General features: G+C 43.8%; 1 protein-coding gene across 17 annotated transcripts in view; it reads left to right on the top strand.

The window, feature by feature from the left end:
* The window catches only part of TLL2 (tolloid like 2), a 93,244-nt gene that overhangs the window by 22,464 nt on the left and 47,561 nt on the right, over positions 1-23,219 (top strand). For 13 of the 17 annotated variants that reach the window (XM_080598166.1, XM_080598156.1, XM_080598171.1 and 10 more), the window contains one exon: positions 6,419-6,529. The exons of 1 other annotated variant lie outside the window; for it this stretch is intronic. In XM_080598166.1, the coding sequence (XP_080454292.1) occupies positions 6,419-6,529 (111 nt within the window). Of the gene's footprint in view, positions 1-6,418; positions 6,530-8,178; positions 8,256-8,282; positions 19,391-23,219 lie in introns of those variants that run through there. 3 more of the 17 variants (XM_080598157.1, XM_080598158.1, XM_080598160.1) reach the window with 3 other exon arrangements.

The following is a 23,219-nucleotide window of genomic DNA, read 5'->3' as shown; positions in this document are numbered from 1 at the left end:
TAAAGAGGTGGGTGTTTAACCATTTAAGAACCCATAGAGGGAGCTGCTTTGCTGTTTGTGGCATGGATTTTCTGCTGTGTGTGTTCACTTATGGTCTCCTGCATTGCTCACTGTACCAATAATGGTTTTGGAGATCTCTGGGCAGAAGTGAGTACCATGTAGATGTGCAAAATATATAGATCTCGAGAGAGGAAGCAGCCAGCAGCAGGAGAGTTACGAATATTACAAGGAAAAGATCTTTCTCCTAACCTAGTTTTGGCAAGCAGTATAATTCATGCCACTGAAGTTTTCAGTTCTATGTTAAAATAATGTATCATTTAGCCAAGAGAGAGTATGTATTGTTCCTTAAAGCATGTCTTCATGTAGGATCACATATATGCTTTCAGCTTTGGACAAATTCAAGCCAAAAGTATTTGATCATTATAGCATCATTACCTTCCAGGAAAGGAAATCCCTGAACTGGAATTTCTGTACTAGTTCTATCTCCTGCAGATAACTTCCCAAGCGAGGGTGCTCTGGAAACGCTGCACGTGATAATTCAGGCAGTTCAAATTTCTGCGGAAGTCTGAACAGGGCTTCAGACTCTGATTCCCAGGATGTTTTGATGTTCTTGAAGTATTTCTTGTAATTTAGAAGTGGACCATGTTCTTAATCATTCCTTCACAAACTGTGTCTCTGAAATGAAATGTGATCCTGGATCAGGGATCAGGGGAACTTCTCCTTACCAGAAAGTGAATTGTTGAGTCTCTGTTGCTGAGGGACCATGCTCGTGCCAGACAGCAGCTCTGGCTCTAGATACTCTTGTTGTGTGGACAAGTTTACATCCAGAGCCTTAGGGTCAGTTTATCCCTAAAGCTGGCCAGTGGGACATTTCTGATTATTCCTACTGAGGAGAAACAAACTGATGCAGATAAAAGCATGACAGCTGAATGTGGTGGTCTTCATGCTTTTCTATTACTCATTGCTGTTGCTTGTTTCTCATCCTTTGGCTCAGGGTCTGGCCTTATTTCCAAGGTGTGTTTAGGATCTTTTTTCTTTCACTGGTTTCTGCCTTATTTTGAGGCATTGCTCTTCTCTCTGACACAGTTGTTATGTTGCCCAAAGCAATGTGTTGAGGTTTTTTCTTTTTTAAGGTATGAATCTTTCTCAGCATACGTCAGAATACTTTCCTACTGGTTCCTGGGTCAGCACGTAGTGCAGCAGCAGCAGACTGATCTTCCTGCACGTCAGTGTGCAAGAAGAAAGAAATATGGATGTGCTGGAAACTCACCTTGATCTGTTGATTTACTTACTTATTGCTAGACTGCAGAGTGTTAGCCTAATGACAGCATGGCCAGCCCTGAAAATTTAATCTCCCAGCACTCAGACCTGTCAGGCTAGAAGTCAGCAAATGCTTATAAGTAACTTGCATGTTTTTGCCAGTGCATGAATAGTCATAGTGTGCCAGGAGATGACACTCATTATTACCTGCCTGTGTGTGCATGTACCCAGCACTCCTTGCCTGTAGCTCTTATTGCCAAGGTGGGACACTGGCTTTCCCTCGTACTATTCTGGTAAGGTGCAGTCACCTCTGGAACAACAGGAGGGAAACAGAGATCTGGGTGGGGACAAACATTGCACCTTCAAAATACATGTGGGATTGATCTCGGGGGTGTGTTAAGAGCACGTCCTTTGGCTGCAGTGTGAGCCACAAGCACAAGTAGCTCGTGACTTGGGTGACACAGTTGAGTCTTCTGCATGGGCTGCCTGACAGTTGCATCTGTTGATGGCCACAAAATCAGAAATGCCAGATTAATTGTGCAAACACATCTTCTTTGGATGTTTTGCAATGACACACATGCTCAAGTAGTCGTGAAACATTCCTTTTTGCGAATCCAGCTTTCATTTACACACAGCGTTTGTGGACACTAGCAGAAACTGAGTTTGAGTCATGAGCTTTGCTGAAACAAGCATGAGGCATCTGTTTGGCTTCACATAGCTATTTGTTTTCTGTGCTCATTGCTGTGCTGCACTGTAGGAAATCTGCCGGGCAAGAGTAAAGTCCTTCCAGCAAAAATGTGTTAAAGCTGCACTGGAAGAACTGAGATGAAGTCTGTCAGCACGAGCTGTGCCAGATGGCTGCAAGTTCAGACTAGGCCCTTGGGCTGATGACATATGCGAGCTTAGCATGCCTCTGTCCCCACAGAAAGAAGATTCCTTTGACACAGCTCATAGGGCATAGTCCTCAGTTGAGGTTCAGATCCCATTCAGCATCTAAAACTTGCCATTTCTTAATACAGCTTCTGTCAGTGAGTCTGTATCTGAGATGCATTGGCATGGGGGGAGTTTTCCTGGCAGGCAGGGTATGCCTGTTTCCAAGGCCTGGTTCTCTGTGAATGTCACAGCTGTTCTTGATAGGTGCTTCAGGGAAAATTCCTGTGGTCTCCCATGGTGTCCAGAGGCCAACTGCTTTGTAGATCCCTGTCATCAGGGTAAATCTGTGGGCTATGCTGATCCCTTGGTGCTGGAATGGCGTCTTCGTACAAGGGGTCACTGCAGTCAAATGGGTGAAAGTTTTTCTCCTAGTCATGCTTGGTGGCTGGAGATCAGTTCAAACAGAGACATCAGGTGATGTTTCTCAAGCATGGAGTTAAATTCTTCCATCAACTCAAGTGGCTTTCATATACTTGTGTAAACTTGGAGCTGACGGTGGTTGGGGCTAAGGATAGCTGTCCCTAGGTATTTTTCTCGAAGTCTTAGAGATCAGCCTGCTTTTAACAAATCATAACATTGCATTATGTTTTGATGTTTATTTTTAGGAACAATGTTTTTTAAGTTTATGGCTGAATACCAGAAGCTTTTGTAATTTGTTTCTACTTGTTTCCTTTGGAAAAAAGAAAAATAGAAAGGAAAGGAATTTCGCTAAAAGGCCTGGATGAAACACAGTTTCATGGAAAAGGAATATTTTAAACTGTTGTGAACATTTTTGTACTGAATTCTCATAAGAGACATCAAAATTATTATTTTTTCCCTGAATTCCAATTCTGACTCAAAACCAGGGAAAGGAGAAAGTGCAAGGAATTAGGAGAAAGGAATTGCTTGGGGGCGTTGTGGGGAAGAAATAGGTCAGGGGGGTGGTTTGCAGAGAAGAGAGTTAAAGATTTTAGAAGGAAGATGCTTTGTACAGTCACATTGCTCTGAAGTCAGAAAATGCCAGGAGTCCTCCAGACATGTTATTGTGGGAAATGGGCTGCGAAGCCATTGGTGGGTTCCGACTCTGTGCCTGTGTGTGAAGCACAAGGAGAAGCTGTTCAGCCTTTCTTCTGACCAGGAGGAGGTGTTTTCCTTCCCTGTGCAGTCTGCTGTGCCTTCCAGGTGCCACGGTGTCTCCACAATGCAAATGCCAATGCATGGACATTCAGTATGTCCTCCTGGGGGAAAATAAACTGAAAATGATGACAAGTTGCAAGACGGCTTGTTTGTTTAGATGGTGGATTTATTTGTTAAACACAGTCGTACTTCCCCTTTGCCCCAACAGACATGTGCTCTGCTATTGCATGTGCTCGAAGGTTAAACATTCTGGGTAGTTGGTGGTGACTACTAGTCCAGCATGGAAGCAAACTCTGTCATATTGGCTGCATCAGCGTCAGTAAGAGCTGCTCTGTTCTTACTATCCAGAGCAATTAATGCCTCATCTTAAACAAAAGCTGGCACGCTATTGCACTGAGCGTTAAGAGTTTGCACCTGGCTGTACACTGCAGAGATTCCTGCCAAGAGAAATACTGGTTTCCAAGTTTGTTATCCTGCTGTTTGGAGATTTTAATTTTTTGTTTGTTTTTGTTTTCTCTTTTGGAAATCCTTCCACATTAAATTAAAAAGGAGACATTGATAAAGGAAATCAGAAGGGATGTTTTGAGAGGTTTTCATTTGCCAGCAGTCTCTGAACTTGTGACCCTTTAAAATAAAATACTTGGGCTTTCCTGTGGGACAGCTCCCTCGGGGTGGAAGCAAGCATCTTTCAGGCTTGCTTGCCTTTAGGAAGGAGCCTTTGGCAGCACAGGAGAAGTTGCAGTGCAGCATTCCCAGCCAGGACTTCCAATAAGGAAAGTTGTTCAGCTGGCTTGAGACTGTGATAAATCATGGTTCCCCTTGAGCATGCTGGGACGACAGAGAGCTGGAAATAAATGCTAGGGAAATTCGGCTTTTGTTGTGGGCTATCTTTCAGGATGATGTATGGCTTTGTAACAGAAAGAGAATCCTTTGCTGGGGTTGGGAGAAAACTACTGCCTTCTGTTGGGAAGGAAAATGTAACAATTCTGTTTGTGTAAATCCTTGCTGCAGCTTTGCCTTGAAAGCCATGTTTTGACGTGAACTACCTGATCATGAAAAATAATCTATGCAGTACTAATGTGGAAGAGCCCCTGAGAGCCCAAGGTGGTGGAAATTAGGCTGGGGATGAAATGGTACTATTGGTTTGTATTAGGGTAGGGAATGATATCTAGTTGGCCAGTATAATAGGGATCTAGTTGGCCAGTATAAATGTAGCTGGGGAAGGAACCTGGATGACATGGGATACTGTTTGCCTCTCTGCCCCTTGACTCTACATTGTCCTGAGCAAGTCATTTCTCTGTATGGATAAAATGTCCTGTCTTCAAATTGCAGTCACAGGAACATTATGTCCCTGTTTCTTTCACTGGTCGTTGCCAATCAGCCTGCCTCATGGCCACACTGGCCACCTCTTGGTTAGCTGGTGGTGAGCTGACAGTATTTTAGGTTCTTCTCTGTTCTGTGGGAGGACTTGGGTTGCCAAGGCATTGGGGAGAGCCTGAGCTGTGTTTGTGTAGGCTCCATCCTCGCTATAACTGATGTCAGTTAGCGTGTAGGTTTGCCTGCGCTGACCATGGCCTCTTCTGGAGCTTTTGCTGTATTTCTGTACTCTGCATTTTGGTAGCACTGTCACAGAGAACCAGCCAAAAAGCTATAGCCGGTCTCCTGCAGGGCTAGGAGTCGTGTTGCCCATTTCTCTGCTGTGGCCAGATAACCACAGGCAGGCAGAGCCTTGACCCACAGAAGGGGAAACACCTGAGGCCCTCTCTGCTCATGCCAGGGCTCTGCTGCTCGTAGCAGCAATTTGGTGGGGCAGTGTGTGGCTGCTGGGATGTGTCTGGTAGCAGGCAAAGACTTCTTGCCCTCTCTGAGTTAACTCTTTAAAATTCAATTGCCAGAGATCCAATTGCAGATTTCTGATATACAGACAAACGTCCATATTTCATTTGGTCCTGGCAGTAAAAGTGAAATGACGAATAAAGCCCATTGGTTTCTCAGACCTAATGTACTTCGCTGCTGCTAGCATAGCAATGGGATGATTTTTTCCCCAGGAATGTAAAAGTTGCATTGTTTGACAAGAAAAGAAAAGGTGATTCCATCCCATTCAGTCACTGTTGAGACAACTCAGCATTGCTGCTTGCCTGACGTCCTGAGTTCTCTTGAACTGTACCAGAGATTAATTTGCTCTTTTTTCTTTTTCATCAGCTTACACAGGCTATGAGTTTTAACTGTTCATAACATGATTGTTATCTCTGAAGGATCTGTTCCGTTTAGTGAACTGCTTCATCATCTCTGTTTCCTTTGTTGAAATTCCACAAACGGTAACTGTACACTGTGCAGAGTCATCTGTATTCCAGCATTATCAGTTTTTCTACTCAAAAGGTTTCCAGTCTATTCCTTTGAGCTGTGAGAGTTGAGGTATCAGTTTGTTTATTTTCATGGCTTCTGGCTGAAACCCAAGGATTTTTACAAAATTAAAAACTCTGCAAACTTAAATCAGGTTAACTAACCTCAAGGGGACAAATAACCAGTGTTTCTCCAGCCAAGTGGAAATGGTGGGCTGGCTCTCTGCTTGGCTTTAGACCAGCACAGTGTGTCTGAGTGCTAACCATGTGTAGTAGGTCCTACAGGCTGATGCTGTAGCCTTTAGATTTGCACTGATGAGCTTGAGTGCTGTGTGTTTTTCTTCCTGTCTTAACTGTTAGCCTGGGGATGGTGAGGATGCAATATCTCAGTCAGAATCTGAGCTGCAATTTAGTTCACTCCTTCACGCTAACTAGGGAAATATCAGTAATTGCCCCCCACGTAGGCTTTAATGTGCAGTGACCAGTACCACCTTACGGCCTAGTAGAGCCAGGCCTGTAACAAGACCAACAGGAGGCATCTCTGCTAATCAGCTCCTCTCTGTGCATCTGCACAGTGGCTCATTTTAAATACTGTCACTTGGCCTCCACCATGTCTACTTTCTCTGTACTTTTAAATCTGCTACTATATATTATTACCTTTTTCTGGTCCATGGAGTAATTGCATTTGAGGTGTGGTACGGGCCTCATAGGAATTATACTTTCCTTCCAAAATAAAACTAAACTAATTGCAGTTTGTTTCTCTCCAGCTGCCTTTTGGGGAGATATCGCTTTAGATGAAGATGATTTGAAGCTGTTTCAAATAGACAGAACTGTTGACTTAACAAAGCACTCAGATGGCAACGCAAGACACACTTCAGGTAAGGGCAGCCCAGAGGTGGCGATGCCTTCTTTCCCCTGGTTTTGTTGTTAGGTAGAGAGGAGATCCCTGTCACTTACGATGCTTGTTCTCACAGGCAGGGAAGTGCATGTAGAGGGAGCTTAGTTATGTGACTGAGGGTGGGATCCAACTCTGAACGTTGTTAAATAAAAACAGAATCATGATTTGCATTATAGGGCAGTGATGCAGCCTTTCTATGTGGCCTGAGGGAGAAGAGTTTTAAATTTACAGCACTGGTCTCTTCCTGTGAGGATCTACCTCTACAAATTTGGAAGGAAATGTGTTTGAAGTAGGAACACTCAGTTTGGCACTCAGTTTGACTCTTACTGTCCTCCCCTCCCCTCCTTTTTAATGTATGATCTTAATGGAATAATGTATTTTTTTAGCTTTTTACCTAAGTAAAACCTATTGAAGCCTAGCATACAGGCTACCCTTGAAGTGATGATGCAATTGACATGGGTTAACAATCATTGTGATTTTTTATAAAGCCAGTAGATGGGGTAACATATGCTTATGTTGCCCTCTGCCCCTACACAACTCTTATGTATGCTCAGTTTTGTGCCAGACCAGAGTTGTTTCTTGAGTCAGAAGCTCTGCTTTGAATCCATCTCTAACAGTCTCTGAAACACTGCAAATGGTTTGAAGGGTGTGAAGGACTTCCCTCAGTATTGTTACTTCTGCTCCACTTTATGATGGCAAGAGAGAAATGGTTGGAAATCTGAGCTGTGAGAGACACCAGTGGGACTGGAGACAGGGCAGGTCGGGATAACCTTTTCCTTTCTCTGCTGTTACACTCTTAGGTTAGCAGTAGTGTGAAAAGTTGAGACTCAAGTTAGTGCTTTGTTCACCTGACCCATGTGCATCTCAGCTCATATTTTATCATTCATAAGGACTGGTAGCTGGTTCTGTATCTTTGTGACTACCTACCTTTGGTTTCAGAGTGTCAAAGCCCTGTATAGGTCCTGTTCTGGGGGTCAGAGCTCTAGCTTCCTGTTGGAACAAGTGTGAAAGATGACACATCCATCTCCCAACACAGATGTATGGTTTTGATGTCAACGTATCTAATTTAAACTCATGCTGATGCTGAAATTCTGGGCAAAGGAGGTCTGCACGTTTTTTTATATTGCTGATTGTTCCCTGGAAGTGCCATTATCGTGCATAGTCGTGTCACTTAGCCTATTCATGTCATGTTTTGAGCTGCGGTGTATTCTCAGGTGATAAGTGATTAGAAGCTGGTTGCCTTCAGAGCAGAAGGTAAGTCAGAAAATGAGGATTAAGTAGGTGGGACAGGATTAATCTCTTCCATGTCCCTTTGTCAGCTCCTGAAGTTAGATGAAACTGCTGGGGAAGCAAATCCAAATGCTGTTTGAACGTATCAGTTTGCTGTGATGTTTTTTTTTGTTGTCAAATCATACACATTTTTTGTGCTCAGCACTTATGCTGGACAAACTAGCAAATTAACTGAATTTTATAACCCACTGGTCTCTTACAACCATGTCTCCTGTTGTGTAGTTAGGCTAGTGTATTCCTGGCACCCTTTATTGACTGAGGCAAAGTTGGTGCATCATGCGATGCACTGCATAAGGGAATTGTGCTGTCGTGTTCATTTGGCCCTGTCCTCATCTCCAGCAGGTTTCATTCATCCCCCTGGCTTTCAACCCTTGGAAGTGCAAGCTGACAAATGGCCAGCCCCTGTGACTGTCACAGTGAGTTTAGCTTTCTGCAGAGTACACATAGAGGGTTTTCTGTATTCACCTGTCCTGCAAGGGGGCTCTCTACAGGGGCAGGAAGGGTTGATTCTTCTCCTGTGGGACTTACTTGACACTCTTGTGAATTGTAAGAGGGTGGTCTACATCAGCATGGTGGGGATTGGGACCCATTCTTCCCTGGGAGAAAGTCTTGCTCTCTGCTCTTTTATTTCCAGTGGGAAGAATGCAACCTCTGTACAGAAACAGTCTAAGACCTTTTATGAGTGGGACCCCTTGAATTATAACATTTCAGAATTTCCTAAAGCTGCTAATCGGATTAGTTGTATAGTGGAGGAAGTACTTAATACGTATATACAGACACACAGGCTCTTCGTATCTGGGAGCTGCAGTTCTGAACAAGCTATTAGGCCAGGCATTCTTCTTTCCCTGTGTTGTTTCCTTGTCCCCAGAAAATGTTTAGCTGAGAGGAGTGGGAGGAGGGGTGAAAAAAGTGCTACTTGACACTCTTGGGCTGTTTGTAGGCATACACTCTACGAGCTTGTTGCAGGCTCCAGAGGAAGAATGCAATTTGCATGCCCCTATGGGTGATGAGGGACAGTGTTCTCCAGTAAACCTAGATCTACCTGCAGATGATCTATTTTTGTAAAGGCTGTGTATTGTCTGATGAGGGCTGAGACTTCCAGGTGTGGAAAGGTTTCCCATTCCAACTCCCCTTTGCCTTCTTCTAGTCTCCTGTCTAGACATCTGGATGTCTCTGTCCAGTGTGCCTGGATTCTTTTGTGTGGTCACGCAGGGAAATGGCATTACACAGGAAATTGCACCTCTTGTTTTATGTATTTAAAGTACATGTCAAAACTGACATGAAAGTCCTTATTCACATGGGCAGTCTCCTTTCACAGAATCATCTAGGTTGGAAGAGACCTCCAAGATCATCAAGTCTAACCTCTGACCTAACACTAACAAGTCCTCCACTAAACCATATTTGTTCCAAAGGAGCTTCCTTTTCAAGCATTTGTTAGGGAGAGCACAGGTTGGGCAGCTGAATACTGCAGAAGGCAGTATCAATAGCATCTTGTGTGCAAAGCATCATTCTCAGATGCTTTTGTAGCAGTGGGGTTTTCTTTAGACTCTGTAGAGGGGAAGGCAGACACGATGACAGTCTATAGCTAAGTGTAGCCCATTTAATCCAAGCAGGTTTTGTGGAGTATGTGTGCTGATCTCTGTCCACTCAGTTAAAACTGAGCTGTGAGTTAATAGAGAGTTTTTGCAAACAGTGCAGATGAACTCTGAGTGAATGCCACGAGACATGCTCTTACAAGAGAGCTCATAACTACCAACTAGTTCATTTCTCATCTAGACCCTTTCAGAATTTTCCTGAAGATTTATTCCAAAGTGTTTTCTGCCGACCCAATTCTAAACATCCAGTGTTGTTTCTTTCCTCCCTCCATTAGCTACTCTCCTTTGAACCTAGGTCCTAAGGTCGTAGAATTGCATGTGTTCTTTTTGTTTGTTGCTTTTTATACTAGTAGAGATTCTGTAGGCCAAATTGTGTCCTCCGTACCCTCCTGTTATTACAACATGTAATGCCATATAAAAATATGCCAAACAGAAAATTTCTCCCTTCTCCCTAAAATGGTTTGCAGCTAAAGGGGTGAAAAACAATAAGGGATGTTGGTAAAGGGAAAGTGTCACTTTGCATTTAGAATGTTTGATAGCTGCCTCCCTGCCTCTGTGGGATGAAGTCTGCATGTCATGTTTGCTATGAAAATCAGTTGTTCTCATGGGATAGTGTTGAAGTGGATACCCTTTGGATTTGGCCCAGCAGAGATACAGTAATGGTTCAAAGCATAATGAAACAAATAAGGTGCCTGGAGATCTGCCAGTGGGTGCTATTCTCAGCATGTCCTTCACCAACTCATAATTTTGATGAAAAATTGTCCAACAGCTTATGGTTTTGAAAAGTCTTATAGATTTTTTTAAATTTATTGAAAATGCTTTCTTTACTATATCAGTAGTTCAGAAGAAATTTGAGTCTAAGCTTTGAGGATTCCTGTGCTGCTGAAAACTCACTGATGGCTTTGAAACGTGGGGAAACAAGAAAGTCCACTGGTAGGCTGTGAAACTGCACAGTAGCTCAGATCCAGTCCTCAGGTGCAAAGTGATCGTCTTTGCTGTATTGCTTTATTTGCTGAAGCATTAGTCACAGAGGAAGAAGGCCTTTTCTTTTCTTGCCGTGCCTTGGGAGTGGTGTGCCTATTTAATCTTAACGGCCTAATTTAAGTCTTTTCAGGCAGTTTAGGGATTAAGAGGAATTTACTGGTATATTATCTCTTATCCTGATTTCTGTATCACTTTGAGGCAGCTTCAAGTCCTGAAAGGCACCCCTGTGGGTGAGAAGGGCAAGTCTGTCTTCTGTTTGTTCTGCTTTGGCAAATCAAAAGACATGGGAGTCTGGCTGCCCTCAGTGCTACCACGCTGTGTTAGACTTGCTGCTGAGGCAGTGACTACATCCCACTGCAGCCAAGAATGCTTTTCAAGAACACTCAAACTAGGTTTTCTTGGCCTCTGATACTGAGAGATTTTCAGGCTCATGGCTTGAAGGCCTTGATGAAGCTTTCACACTTGCACAGATCAGTTTCAGGAAGGATTTATAGAGCATCTTTATGGGATAGAATAGGTAATACTTCAAATAACAGTGTGGTCAGAACGGGGGTATGTATGATCTCAGGGATTTTACTGAAATAACAGTGGGAACTGCCTTTGAACCATGTAAGGTATTTAATAACTTGTGTTGTGACAGAGGCTGCCGCGAATGGCTGGAGGCACTGGTATCAAATTCATGAGCCTAGTGCAAGCAAGTTATTCTCTGGTGAATTAAGCAAAGAGGAGTTCTGAATTAAACCTTCTTTTAATAATAGCAGGGAGCTGGTTTGTTGGCACATTTTTTTGCACAGCTCTTCTGTTCTTGAGCGTGTTATGAAAACAGCAAAGTAGCTACTTTTACCAGCTCTGCACAAGGCGCACATCTACAGCAGGCTGCTTGTCTTTTTTGTGTTTTGGGATGCCTGTGGTGATCTTGTTTCACCCTGTTTCACAGGACTTTTCCTGTTTCAGGACTTGCTCATGGCAAGTACTGTGCATAAACTGCTTTGGGGTATGGAGGCAAACTCTGAAGAGATCTGGAAGGGAACAGAAGAATGTGCAGTGCTGTGTGAGTGCATACTTGGAAGGTCTGCATGCTGCAGGGGGGATGACTGCAGTGCTTTTCTAGTTGCATAGCAGCTTTCCATTCAAAGTGTGGTGGGCTGGCAGCCACTGAAACATATTTCTCTTCTCTCTGGTTACATTACTGAGACAAGGCATTAATTCCCACATAAGTCTGGATTGTTTGCAGGACCTTTTACTACAGTGCAGCTCTCCTTCTAAGAGCTATAGTGTTTAGCCTCAGACTGGAGAATAAGACTTCTTCACCAGTGGCATGCTTGAGGTGTTCAAAGCAGTCACAAGCAGGACTTCTACTGCTTCACGTTGGGAGAGATTGCTTAGTTTAGGAGCTGAATGGATTGTGGGATGTGATTGACTGATATCCCAGGGAAGATCTGATTTACAGATTTGAAAGAGAGATGGTTAAATTCAGCTGATTTTGCATATACATGCTAAGCTCAGAGCTGTTTTTCCTTTGTAGCTCTTGTTTGGTGCTCTGCTATAGTGGTGCTCGGTTCAGGGTAGATGGGGTAGACTTCAGCATTGCTGTATTAAGGGCTGCCTGGGGCCCAAGCTTGAATTCATTTCAGTTTGGAGCGGATCTATGGGTTGTGCTATCGTAATCTGAGCTGTGTTTATGATAACTGGCCAGGAGCAATGCAAATAGCTATGTATGTGGTATAACTCATATCTGAGAGCGCTTCCACTGGGAAATCATTGTGAAGGCTGCTTCCTCTTATATGGGTAGAGGAACATCTTTATTCTGGGAGAGGTGTCTGAGGGCTCAGTTCATCTGTGTGCATACCTCCTTTCTGTTTTCCACAACATGTGATGTGCACACTAGGGATTTCTCTTTGCAGTCCATGCAGTCTCTAAAAAAGAAGAGGAGTCTCGGCCCATTCTGTGGAAAAGTAGGTGGCAAATGCCTGACACTTTGCCTGATGATAAAGTCTATTTAGCTGTGTCAAATGATTTTTCCATGACTAGCCCCTGTGTTCACCTTTTTGAGTCCGTTCAGTCAGGGGTTTTACCAGAGAAGGCAACCATGAAATGAATTTCCCATAGTTCTGTCGTTTACAAAGGCAGGGCAAGAGTTCTACTTCGGAAGAATTGGATAAATCCTCTAGGGCTGAGAGTGCTCGTTTCTGTGCACTAAGCCAGTCACCTTCTCTTTGCAGAAAAGCAGATGCTGTTTTTTTTCTGCCAGTTCAGAATCTTGCAATCCTGTTGCAACTTTCTCAAACCTACCAGATTTTCTCCAGCATAAAGGTAATAGCCTAGAAGGCTCATGACCCTTGGCTATAGCTGATGAACCTTCTAATTCCCCGTGTGTAAGGCCACATCTGCCTGTTCTCTGCTGCCAGCTGCACATCCTGCCACTGCTGCGGGATTTGTCTGTCAGGCAGGCAGTGTCTGTGGGGTGATCCCACAAGCTTCGGGTCTAGAGCGCTGGTGATACGTGCTTGGCCATCCAGTGAGCTGCAGCTCAGTTCACAGGCACAGATTCTGCTCTGGAAGGCCTTGCAGCTGATACTTCCAAAAGCACACCACAGGCCAGCTTTGTGCTTTTGGCTGTGCTGTTTTATCCTTTCCGCACTGCTTGCTTCCAGTAAGGAAGAATTCCATGGGTAGTTTAATGTGGGAGCACAAGAGAGGTGCAGAGCAGCAGCTCATTGCTTTGCTTTGCCTTTGTATGTTTGAGTGATTCTTCTGACTCCCTTCCTCCATAAGCTCCTGTGTGTTGCATATTCAGTTCTGCTTTAGAGACTCCCTGTCTTGCGTCAGTCCTCTGTAGCCCCTTGCCCGGAGTACAGTATTCTCCTTCCTCTTGGGGCAGTTTCTCTTTGCCCCCTGCCCAGACAGGGTTCTGTGCATTTGGTCTTCCATTACAGGTTAATACAGGTTCTTCTTGTATTTACCAAAGGGAATTAATTCTTCTCCTTAGTTGTCTCCTCAGAAGCTCTCCTTATGGGATACCTGTGGAGAGCTTTCACATGCTGATAAGTGCTGTCTTACTGTTCCCTTATCCCTGCTTCACGAGTGTGTTTTTTTTTGTTGTTGTTGGTTTTTTTTTCCTACTTTCATACCATTTTTAGGCTGTGGTTTGTACAGTCCCTATGTGTCTTTGAAGTATGATGGGGTGAGAGAGTGGTACTTGAGTACTAAATAACATTTGAGTCAACATCAGATGTTAATGGAAGACTGCCACTGACTTCTTAGGCAGTGAGATGCTGCTTGTGATGTGTGTATGTGGTAACAACAGATACTCCACCTGTTGCACAAAAAGGTATGCAGGATCTGATTTTCTTTGGATTAGGGACTCTACAGGATGACACTTTACTTCAGAACCACTTAGGACAAGCCTTGCGGTGTTCCTTCATGCAGTGGGCTGTGGTATTCCAAACTCAGTTTATGACAAATGGAGAAATGCTTCACTCACCACAAGAGAAATAAAAGTCTATCTCCTCCTTCCCTCTTTGCTTGTGATAAATGTGATAGATGTCCTGCAGGACAGGCTAAAGAAGGTCCCAAGCAATAAGTGATTATACCGTTTGGCCCTTGCCAGTGCACAACCTGAACAACACAGCCCTGCTACTTGCTCTGTGTCCCCCTTGGAGTAAGATGTTGTTTTTCTTTTCCCTCTTGTCTAGGTTCCTGATGGCAACTGGTCACATACATGACAAAGTTTGTTCTGGAAATGCACTGTACCCTGAAATCAAGTTTTCTGAATGGTGGCCTCCCACTTGTCAAAATAATTAGTTTCATTTTTGTTTTGCAGTCAACATTCAGCTTTTCATAGTTTTTTCTTTCTTTTTTTTTAAATGATTTTGAGCTCTGAAATTTTGCTCAAATTAAAATGCTGTTAACAAATGGCATCGTAACAAAATTCCCCAGCTATTTCTTTTCCCAGATATATTACTTATCCAATCTTAGTGGTAACTTTGGCAGTGTTTATCCTATGAATCTAATTCATATGCTTGTTTCAGAAATAAACCAGGAAGATGACAACTCAGTATCACTCTTGTCAAATGCTGCACATCAGGAATTAATCAGGTTACATTTTGTTAGTGAGCAGTTAACTTACTTTAAACACCCAAAGACAACTGCAAAAATTGTATACGTTGATGCTGTAGTCTAAGCTGCTTCCAAGCAGCCCATTTCTACAGCTTCTTCCTGTTCGGTGTGGTGCCATCATCCGATTTGGGCGTAGCTGCAGATCAGAGCAGTAGTTGCAGCACACTGTCAGTGCTCGGACAGTGCAGAATCCCTGTTGCTACCTGCTTGGCTTTGCCTGTCTTTGGCTCCCAGCCCCACAGCTTTGTCCATCCCCCAGGTTCTCTTTTGGGCAGGTCTCAGGTACCTGGGAGTTGGTACAAGATGGCATTATTAATCCTTTAAGGAGCTGGGGTAGTCACCATGTAGAGCATTTATAACATCTGATTGCTGTTTGCAACTGTCTTGCTCTTGATCGTTCTTAATTAAATTTTCTTTAGGTCTTGTCTACAGCTGGTGTAACACACTGGGAGAGTGTTCCTTTTACTGGTGCCAGAAGAGTCTGAATAGTCTTTTGTGTTTAAGTGGAGGTTATTAAATAGATTTATATTAATTAACTGTGATGCAGGGAACACATGGGCAAATGTACTTGAGGAGATTGGTTTATCCGTATGGAAATTATGTTGGAAGTTAAATCCATTACCCTAATTGTAAAATTCGACAGTGCTTAGCCAATAACTGTGGAATTGCCTAACTTATGCATTTGTTTCAGAGCTGGGCAAGTGCCTAATTTCCTTGAATACTTGCTCAAATGAAAAATTGAATTTGCCTCAACTGTGTATGCTTCTTTGTCATTTCTATGAGTGTCCTAGCAAATGAATTTGGAGATAGAAATGGTCAGTGAAAGACTAAAATCTAAGAAGCTATGAGAGGAGTAACTCTGGGAGGCTAGCTTGGATGCTTTGAACTTCGGGCTCTTTCCTTTAAAGCAGGGATGTTGCTGTGCCCACAAAATAAATGTTGCTTACCCCATTCCGTGAAATAGCTGGCAGGTCCAAGAAAAAATCAGCAGCCAAAATGACTTGACGAATAATAGCAAATAACAAATAAATCAGAAAAAGTTGTAAACTGCTCATGGTTGATTGTGAACAGAAAGGAGTTAGGTTTGTGGAATAAATGTGTTTGCCTCAAGCTGGTTGTTCAGGCCTAATTTGGAAAGAAGGCTGGCGTTTGTAGCTACAGTGGACAAAAAAAAAACTTCACTGCAGCTCCCCTTTTCAAATGGCAAGGACAAAGTATTTATTCAGCTGTCAAGTGGGGAAAGAAAGCAAATTAGTTTTAGGCTGAAATGCTGTGCTGTGTTTGCCGCTGCAGTTCTGAGGCCAGATGGTGACTTGAACAGCCCTGGGGAATGGGTAACAAGTTTCTCTGGGGCAAAGATCACAGGCAAAAGGAAATATTCAGATTATCCTGCTGTTTCACTTCCTAGAGCTGTTCTACAGAGAAGATAGTGTGAAATTTAGAAAGCTTTGTCTCTTGGGGGTATTCACTGCTGTTCTTGAAACTGATGGAGTTGCTGAATCCTAGAGTCGGATTGTGGCAGAGATGCAGAGGTCTGAGAGTTGCTTTTCTACCAATTTGATTCTTCCAGTGAAGTGCAGCTGTCTCTGGGCCGGGTTGGGTAACTTCTCTGCCAGCTCTCAGTGTGGCAGTTTGCTGTGGTGAAGAAAGCTCACTTTGCCACTTACACCCCAACTCCCCCGCTGTTTTTTTAATGACTGTGAACGATTCAGGCATCTGTTTCACCAAGGAGCTGAGAGATGGCACCTGGAGTGGAGTGGCATCGTGCATAGGTCCATTGTGAAAACATAGGTCTTGTGCTCCTGAGGCAGTGCTGCTTTTGGACTGCAACCTGCTGAGGTACCAGCTCCTGGCGTTGCTGCTGCAGCAACAGAAATCCGTGCCCCATGGTTAGCCCTGTGCTCAGAGAAGCTCTTGCTCAGGTTTAGGCCTTCTTTGGGCTCCTTTATCTGCATGCCACCTGGAGTGGTGGCATGCAGTTAAACGCTGCTGCCAATCCCCTTGGGAGCCTGGAGGGAAAGGCTCTGAATAGCGATAAGTGAAGCTTGAACTGTCTCCCTCCAGCATGCTGAGAAATGGCGTGGTGTTGCTGGCTCCAGTGTTGCTCCTGCTCCGCTTGCTGCCTGTAATGGTCTTGCTCCCCTTGGCCTGCAGAGCCTCCCTGGGTGCTCACTGGGGAGGCTGATGCCCTGGCTGAGCAGGTCCTGGTGCTGCTGCTCACAGCTGGGGTGGAGGCAGGGGTCTGCTGGGTATGGGGCTGGAGTTGACCTGAGGCTACCCAATGGCAGCCACATCTGTGCTCCCAAAGCCTTTTGAGTCCCAAGCCAGGCCCCACTTGCCCTATGGCCTCAGTGCTGGCTCATTCCTCAGTTTCCCAGTCACTGGGAAATTCCCAGTCAGTTGGGGTGTCCTTTAAATGAGTTGTGCTTGAGCTGGTAGGTAACCAAGCAAATGGGGTGTCCCTACTGCTTAGGGTCCTCATCCATCTGTTAGATATGGCACAGACCTCTAGAGGGGGCAGAAGGCATCAAAAACTCTCCAAGAAGCTACAGGACTGGGAGTGTTTGAATATCCAGGCAGAAAGCAGTCTGGAAGAAAGTACTCTGTGCTTGCACCACATGTTCTCCGTTAAAGGAGTTTTAATTGCTTTTAAACATAATTCAGCTTCCAGTGTAATGTTTTCATTTAGAGTTAATTTTTATCCAGTATAAACAAGGTAAGGAGAAAACAAAAGAATTAGAAAGGCTCAGTGGGAGGAGAGCTGGCTGGCTGTGCCTGGGAGCCCACAGCTGGAAGGGAGCAGAGGGATGCTGCAAGAGAGCACAGAAAGGCTGAAGCAATTAGATTGTGCAGGTCAGAGGGAAAAGGATGTTAACAGGAGGGGGCCAGGAGGGTTTGTACTGCCCACCAGAACAGCATTGGATGAACACCAGACAGCTCTTACCATTTCCTTAACACCTGGAGGTTCACTTCTGTTTTCCTTTACTTTCAAAGGAGAGACAGGTAGAGGAGGATTATTGTGAATCAAGAAGGTTGTCATGGAGAGGCAGACACGTGTTAGAAATAGATCTTGATCATTTGGATTCACAGGAAATCTAATGCAACAGAGCATAGTTGGTGCTACATATTGCTGCTTTGATGTGCTGGAGGGGAGAAGTTGCACGCTGGGCTTGCAAACCTGGTTGTGCAGCAGAGACATGCATGTGGTGGAAGTAGTTGTGTACTCACTTTGGCCTTTCATTTTCACTTGACTGAGTAAAAGTGAGAGCCTTGCAGGACTCTCACTGGAAGAAACAGTCTGTAGCTTGCTTGCTTTCTTTTCGCTCCTATCTGTCTGTCCCTTTTTTACCCCAAGGGAAAGAGGTGGTTGCTAATCGCCTGTAGGAAAAGGCCCTCTTCCATTCTTCTCAGTCCTTCCCAGTCTCCAGAGAGTATTGACTCTTGGTTGAAGGGCTGGTGAAGAGGTCCGTTCAGGTTCTTCCACTCCTTGCAACACCTTCTTTGAAAAGAAGATGCATCACAGTGTAAAAGTGATGCAGCCACTTCCAGAAAACCCTTGAGTGCCCAGGGAAAACACAGGGTGCTGCTGATGCTTCTGCTCTGCCTGCAGAGGATGGCCAGCAGAAGGACACATTAAGTGCTTTACAGCTCATGTTTTTGGCAGTGCTGCATTTGCTTAGCTGTGATCACCTTTCCCTTCTTGTGAACTTTTCTGGGAGGCTGGTGTCTTGTTCCTGCACGAGCATTTGCAGAGCTGATGTGGACATGACACATCTGCTTGTCAAACCTCTGAACCCTGGGACTCTCCTGAGTTACTGCAGCTAGTCAGCTTACTCTGAATAAGAAAAACAGATTCCTGAAGGGAATTTGGAGTTCGGAAATCTTTTCCTCTTTAATTTATTTTTCCTTAAGTAAATTGAGGGGAACGTCAGCTATTCCACTGACAGGAAATGGTAAAGGATCTATCTCAAATCATTTGCTCAGATCTCCAGGGCCCTGGGGTTTATGAAAAGGTTTTGCTATAGACTCTCTACCAGCTCTGGGAAACATCTGTTCTGCATTCTGAATGCATTTTCCAATACATCTCCCAACAGAGCTTGTTTTAATAAAATCATCACTTTCTCTGTGGTTAGAAAATCCAGTGCAATAAAGGGTTTTGTGTGCCCTAAAAAGTTGTTGACCACTGGTTAATGAGAAAATCAAAAAGCAGCATGTAACATCATTTGTCTTACCCTATACTTTCAGAAGTTTCCCTGATGGTCATAATATGACAGAGTTTACCAGAACTAAAACTCTGAAAAGAGATGAGTGCTTAATGTTACCTGTAATTCTCATTTTATATTGATGCTTCATTGTAGCCTCTGTTTGAAATCCAAACTCTAAGCTATGGCATGTGACTAACATATGTATTGAATGAAACTATGAAAGTGAAGAATTTTAAGGTATGAGGAGGGGAGATTAAATTGTCTTTTTCTGAATTTAGGACACATTTTTCCTTGATTGTGTCCAAGCTCTGAAATGGCTTTTTCACCACCATAAGATGTAATAGAAGAAGTCTTGCTGAGGTTCAGTTCACGTGAGACCAGATAATTATCCGTACAGTCAAGTTGTTCTCTGCTGAATTAGAAAAGCAGGAGAAACTGGCAAAGTCCCCAGGGCTCACTGGAGACTCCTTTGTCCTCAATGGAGGTGACAAACATAGTGGTTGAAGCTATTGCCCAAGTTCAGCTAAGTAGCCCTTCCCCTGTATGAAAAGCAGCCAACGAAAGAAGAGAATATCCAGTGCACATGGTCAAGAGAGTCTTTGTGGGCCTGGAGAGAAAAAATTATCCTGGCTTGGAACTGCATTGAAGGTGAGAGCGTTTCATTTGGACATTATCTGTTCTTTCACCTTGGAAAAAAGGGAGATGTTGCAGCTTCATCTCATCCAGCTTCCCATGTAGGAGCATTTTGTGTTCTCAATATGCAAATTTTCAGACACCTACAATTCCTCTTGACTATCATTGGGTTTTAAACTAAAATTCTAGATAAGCATAGTCTGAAAATTAAGCTTCTAGTATTTCAGGATGGATTGATGTTTCTCTTTTGCTTTCAAGTGACTCAGCTGTCTCTGAACTAGTGTTTTCAGATAAAAACTTGAAGACATTGTTACCATGTTTTAGAAGTCAGCAGTCTCTCAAGCAGTTTTGCAGTGTTATGGGGTGTTACACAGTGTGTACGCTCAATAGGACGGTGGTGTGTATTTTCGGGCCCACAGCTTGTGTCCTAATTAGCAGACTGCTTTGCTGCTTTGCCTGCCTTTCCTCTCCTTTGTTAAACAAAAAGGCCTTCATGGTTTTTGATCAAGTGTAAGGAGGCATGGAATTTTTATTTTGTAAGGGATCTCATCACTCTGTCTTCTGTAGTTCAGTCTACTTGCGTTTTAAAACAAACAAAAAAGCAGAATGCATGCAACAATAAATATTCTCAAACCTAACTTGCATCTGGTAGAAGACAAATTTACAGTTCAAACAAATTACTAAGGTATCCTCCTTGTCCCAGCCTCTCCTGTGGGCATTATGGATACTGTATGGAGTCTGCTTCCTGCTCTTTCTTTGGATTACATGTCTTTTTGCCTGTGCTAGTGGCAGAAGGAAACTGCAAATAGTACAGTTTTATCCAACTCTTGGCATACTTTGTGCTCTCTCTTTCTCTCTTAATCTGCTGCCTTTTATTTTGGTCCCAGCTGAATAACTTGGACTCCTTTAAACAAAATTGGGTTTTCATTTTCCTCTTCTGGAAGAGGGGGAGAAGCTGCTTTCTTCCCAACAATGCCACAGCCTGCTGCTTTCTGCTTCACTGGACCCTTACATATCACCTCAAGCTGCCTCTGTAGTTTCTGCAAACAATTTAGGCACCTGTTCTTCAGCCATGATTGTGAGCGTGGTGAATTAACTCAGACTTACAGTGCATTTAAGCTACTGGAAGTAAGCTCCCTTGGCAGTGCTGGTCTATGGGGAATAGAAAAATGAATTGTCATACAAGTGCACTCTAGGCTGAAGGTGAAATATTCCAGCCTGGGAGGAGAATCTTTTGTGTCTTTGTCAGGCTGTGCACAGGAGCTAAGTTATCTAGCAAGGGAGTCCAGCAATGCTCAGCTGGAGCTGTTAATTCCTACAAATCGTTAGGAAGGAGAGAATCATAAAAGTGTGGGAGCTAAAAGAACTTTGAGGATTTAGTACAGCTCCCTACACAGAGGCATGATCAAACAAAATCTGTATCATCCCTGGTTGTGGGAGAAGCAGACAAATCTTAAAAAGTCAGGATGGGAAGCGTGATAGCTGGTCTGGCACAGCAACAAGTATGAAGTACTGAGCATGAAAGTGATTTTGGAGGGCTTGATAACTGCTGGATATACATTAAAAAACAAAAAAAGTCAGCCCTGTTTTGCTTATGTTACTAAAGGTTACTGTAAGTAGTAGATCAGGCCTGCCTTTTTATTACTATACAGGCTGTTGCATCAAACTGAAAATCTGCATTCTCCCTGTCAACGTTTCTAGTGATAATAGGCTTAAATGCATACATGGGCAGCTCATGCTCTGGAGCAGTGATGGCTGGAATCCACTCTGCTCTCTGATGTGACAGAATAGTCTGACAGAAAGGTACAACAACTTAAGGGACTTGTTGAGGGAGCAACAAGACCCACACATTGCCTGCAGTCTATGTGCAGTTGCTTCCAGATACAAGGTACATTTCTTGACTTTATTGATAACATGCCAGTGATTTATCTTTGTCTTTCCAGGATCATGCACTATCCTTCTCTTGCGAAGAATCACTTCTTATTTAACGATTAAATGTCTGTGTTTAGGTATCATAAGGATAGGAAGTGTTTAAAAGCCCAATCAATCAGAACAATGTCTTCCAAAATTCTCAAATATGATTCCAAAATACCCCTGGGGGAGAGAAGGGTGTGGGTGCTCCCTGTCTGTCCTAGTGAGATTAGTAACGTTTGAAAGTATCTGGTGTATCTGCACACCCATATCTGGCTTTTGTATAGCGCTTTCCCCTTTCATGGGCTACAATGAGACAAAATATGCAAAGATGTTTTAGATTTCATTAGTCACACTCGTTTATTCAAACATCTCCTTTGCATAAGAAACCAAGGCTTGCACTGATCTCTGGGAAAGAATGTGCTCACAGCTTGGAAAAGCAGCCTGCGCAAATGACACTGCTGCACGGCAGAGGTCAGCAGCCCGGGTGCAGGAGAAGGGGCCCGGCTGCAGGGTTTGGTGCCATCATTTGCAATTCAATCCCATGCAGTTCCCTTTTAGGGGAACAATTCACTCAATGCAGAGTTGTTCTTTTTTCCTAATTCACCATATAATTCACCTCCCAATTTCAATTAAGAAGCAATCTGTTTGTGACTGCAAGCTGCATTTGTTTAGAAATACGAAATTATCCTTTGCTTCAGCAAAACCCACATACGTTAATAATTCTGGTGGTAAATGGCTGGCTGGGGTTTCCTTTAAATGCAGTGGGACATTGTGTGAAGAATAGCGTACTTTGGGAGGGTGAAAAGTCCTGGGGATGTAAAATTTAACTAAGAAGAGGAACTTTTGTTGAGCTTGGGCTGAAGGAAGTGACAAGGACTGGGTATGAAAGAAAACAAAGGGAAATCTTAGGATGGGACATTGGGGCTGAAAAAGAGTGATAGAGTTCAGAGCAATCCATCTTGCTGAATCAGGCTTGTTCCTGTTCACACATCTAGTGGCTTTTGTCCAGTCAAGCTCTGTTAAATTATGGCACTTCCTTTGGGAGACAATTCCCTGATTTAGTGCGTCTCTTGGACCAGGAAGCTTTAACCTATAGTCAGCTGAGAGTCTGGGTATTTTATTTTCCTCTGGTTCATTTTATTACTCTCTTCCAATCATGCCTTTCCTGGTATGCTAATTAGTTCTTATAATATAATATTGGAGGGGGTAGAATCTGATACCATCCTCTCAGCCTTCTTCCCAGGTGTCAGAGATGTACCTTTCCCTGTGTCCTTGCCTACTTGGAGGGGCTGGAGGAGGTTTTGCAAGAAGCCAGCTCCAGAGCAAAAGGAGTGTCTTCCAGCTGGCAAAGCTAGATTGTTTCATGGGCTGGAACATTTCCAGCTCTCTTGAAAGTGGGACATCTCTCTTGAAGCATCTACACTGCATGCCGCAGTGCTGTATGAGTAACAGTATCTCCCTTGCTGCATCTGATGGTTGATCATGGTCTTCCTGCTTCACCTTGCCACCAAGACTACAGAAGCTTGCTCTTGCTGATATTTCTGCAGAGATCAGCCCAGTCAGCATCCCTTCTCCTCACAAGGGACCCATGATACCAGGATGGGGAAGGAGGGAGGGAGACAACAGTGATGGTGTTAGAGGCACTGCTTAAGGCAGTGGACGTAGTCCCAAAGCACATTTTATTTGTGTTATAGATCTTGTTGTCTCATGTGTTGTGCTCTTTGACCATAGGTACGATTTTTGAGTTTTTTTTCCTACTACAGTAACGTGGAGAGCTTTCCTGCCAAAGAGATGCTGGGTTGATTTTCCATGTTGTTTCTGTGACTTCAGTGGCTTGCTGCCCAGGCTTCTGTGCTGCATATAGCTGCTCTTTGGCTTCTGTGGTGTTCCCAAGTTGGACTTGTTGCAGAACGGAAAGACTTCCCTAGAA

This window comes from Anser brachyrhynchus (assembly GCF_964034855.1).
Source record: "Anser brachyrhynchus genome assembly, chromosome: 6".
NCBI classification, from domain to species: Eukaryota; Metazoa; Chordata; class Aves; order Anseriformes; family Anatidae; genus Anser; species Anser brachyrhynchus.
The sequence above is the reverse complement of the archived record's forward strand: the minus strand, read 5'-3'. Positions and strand labels throughout refer to the sequence as shown.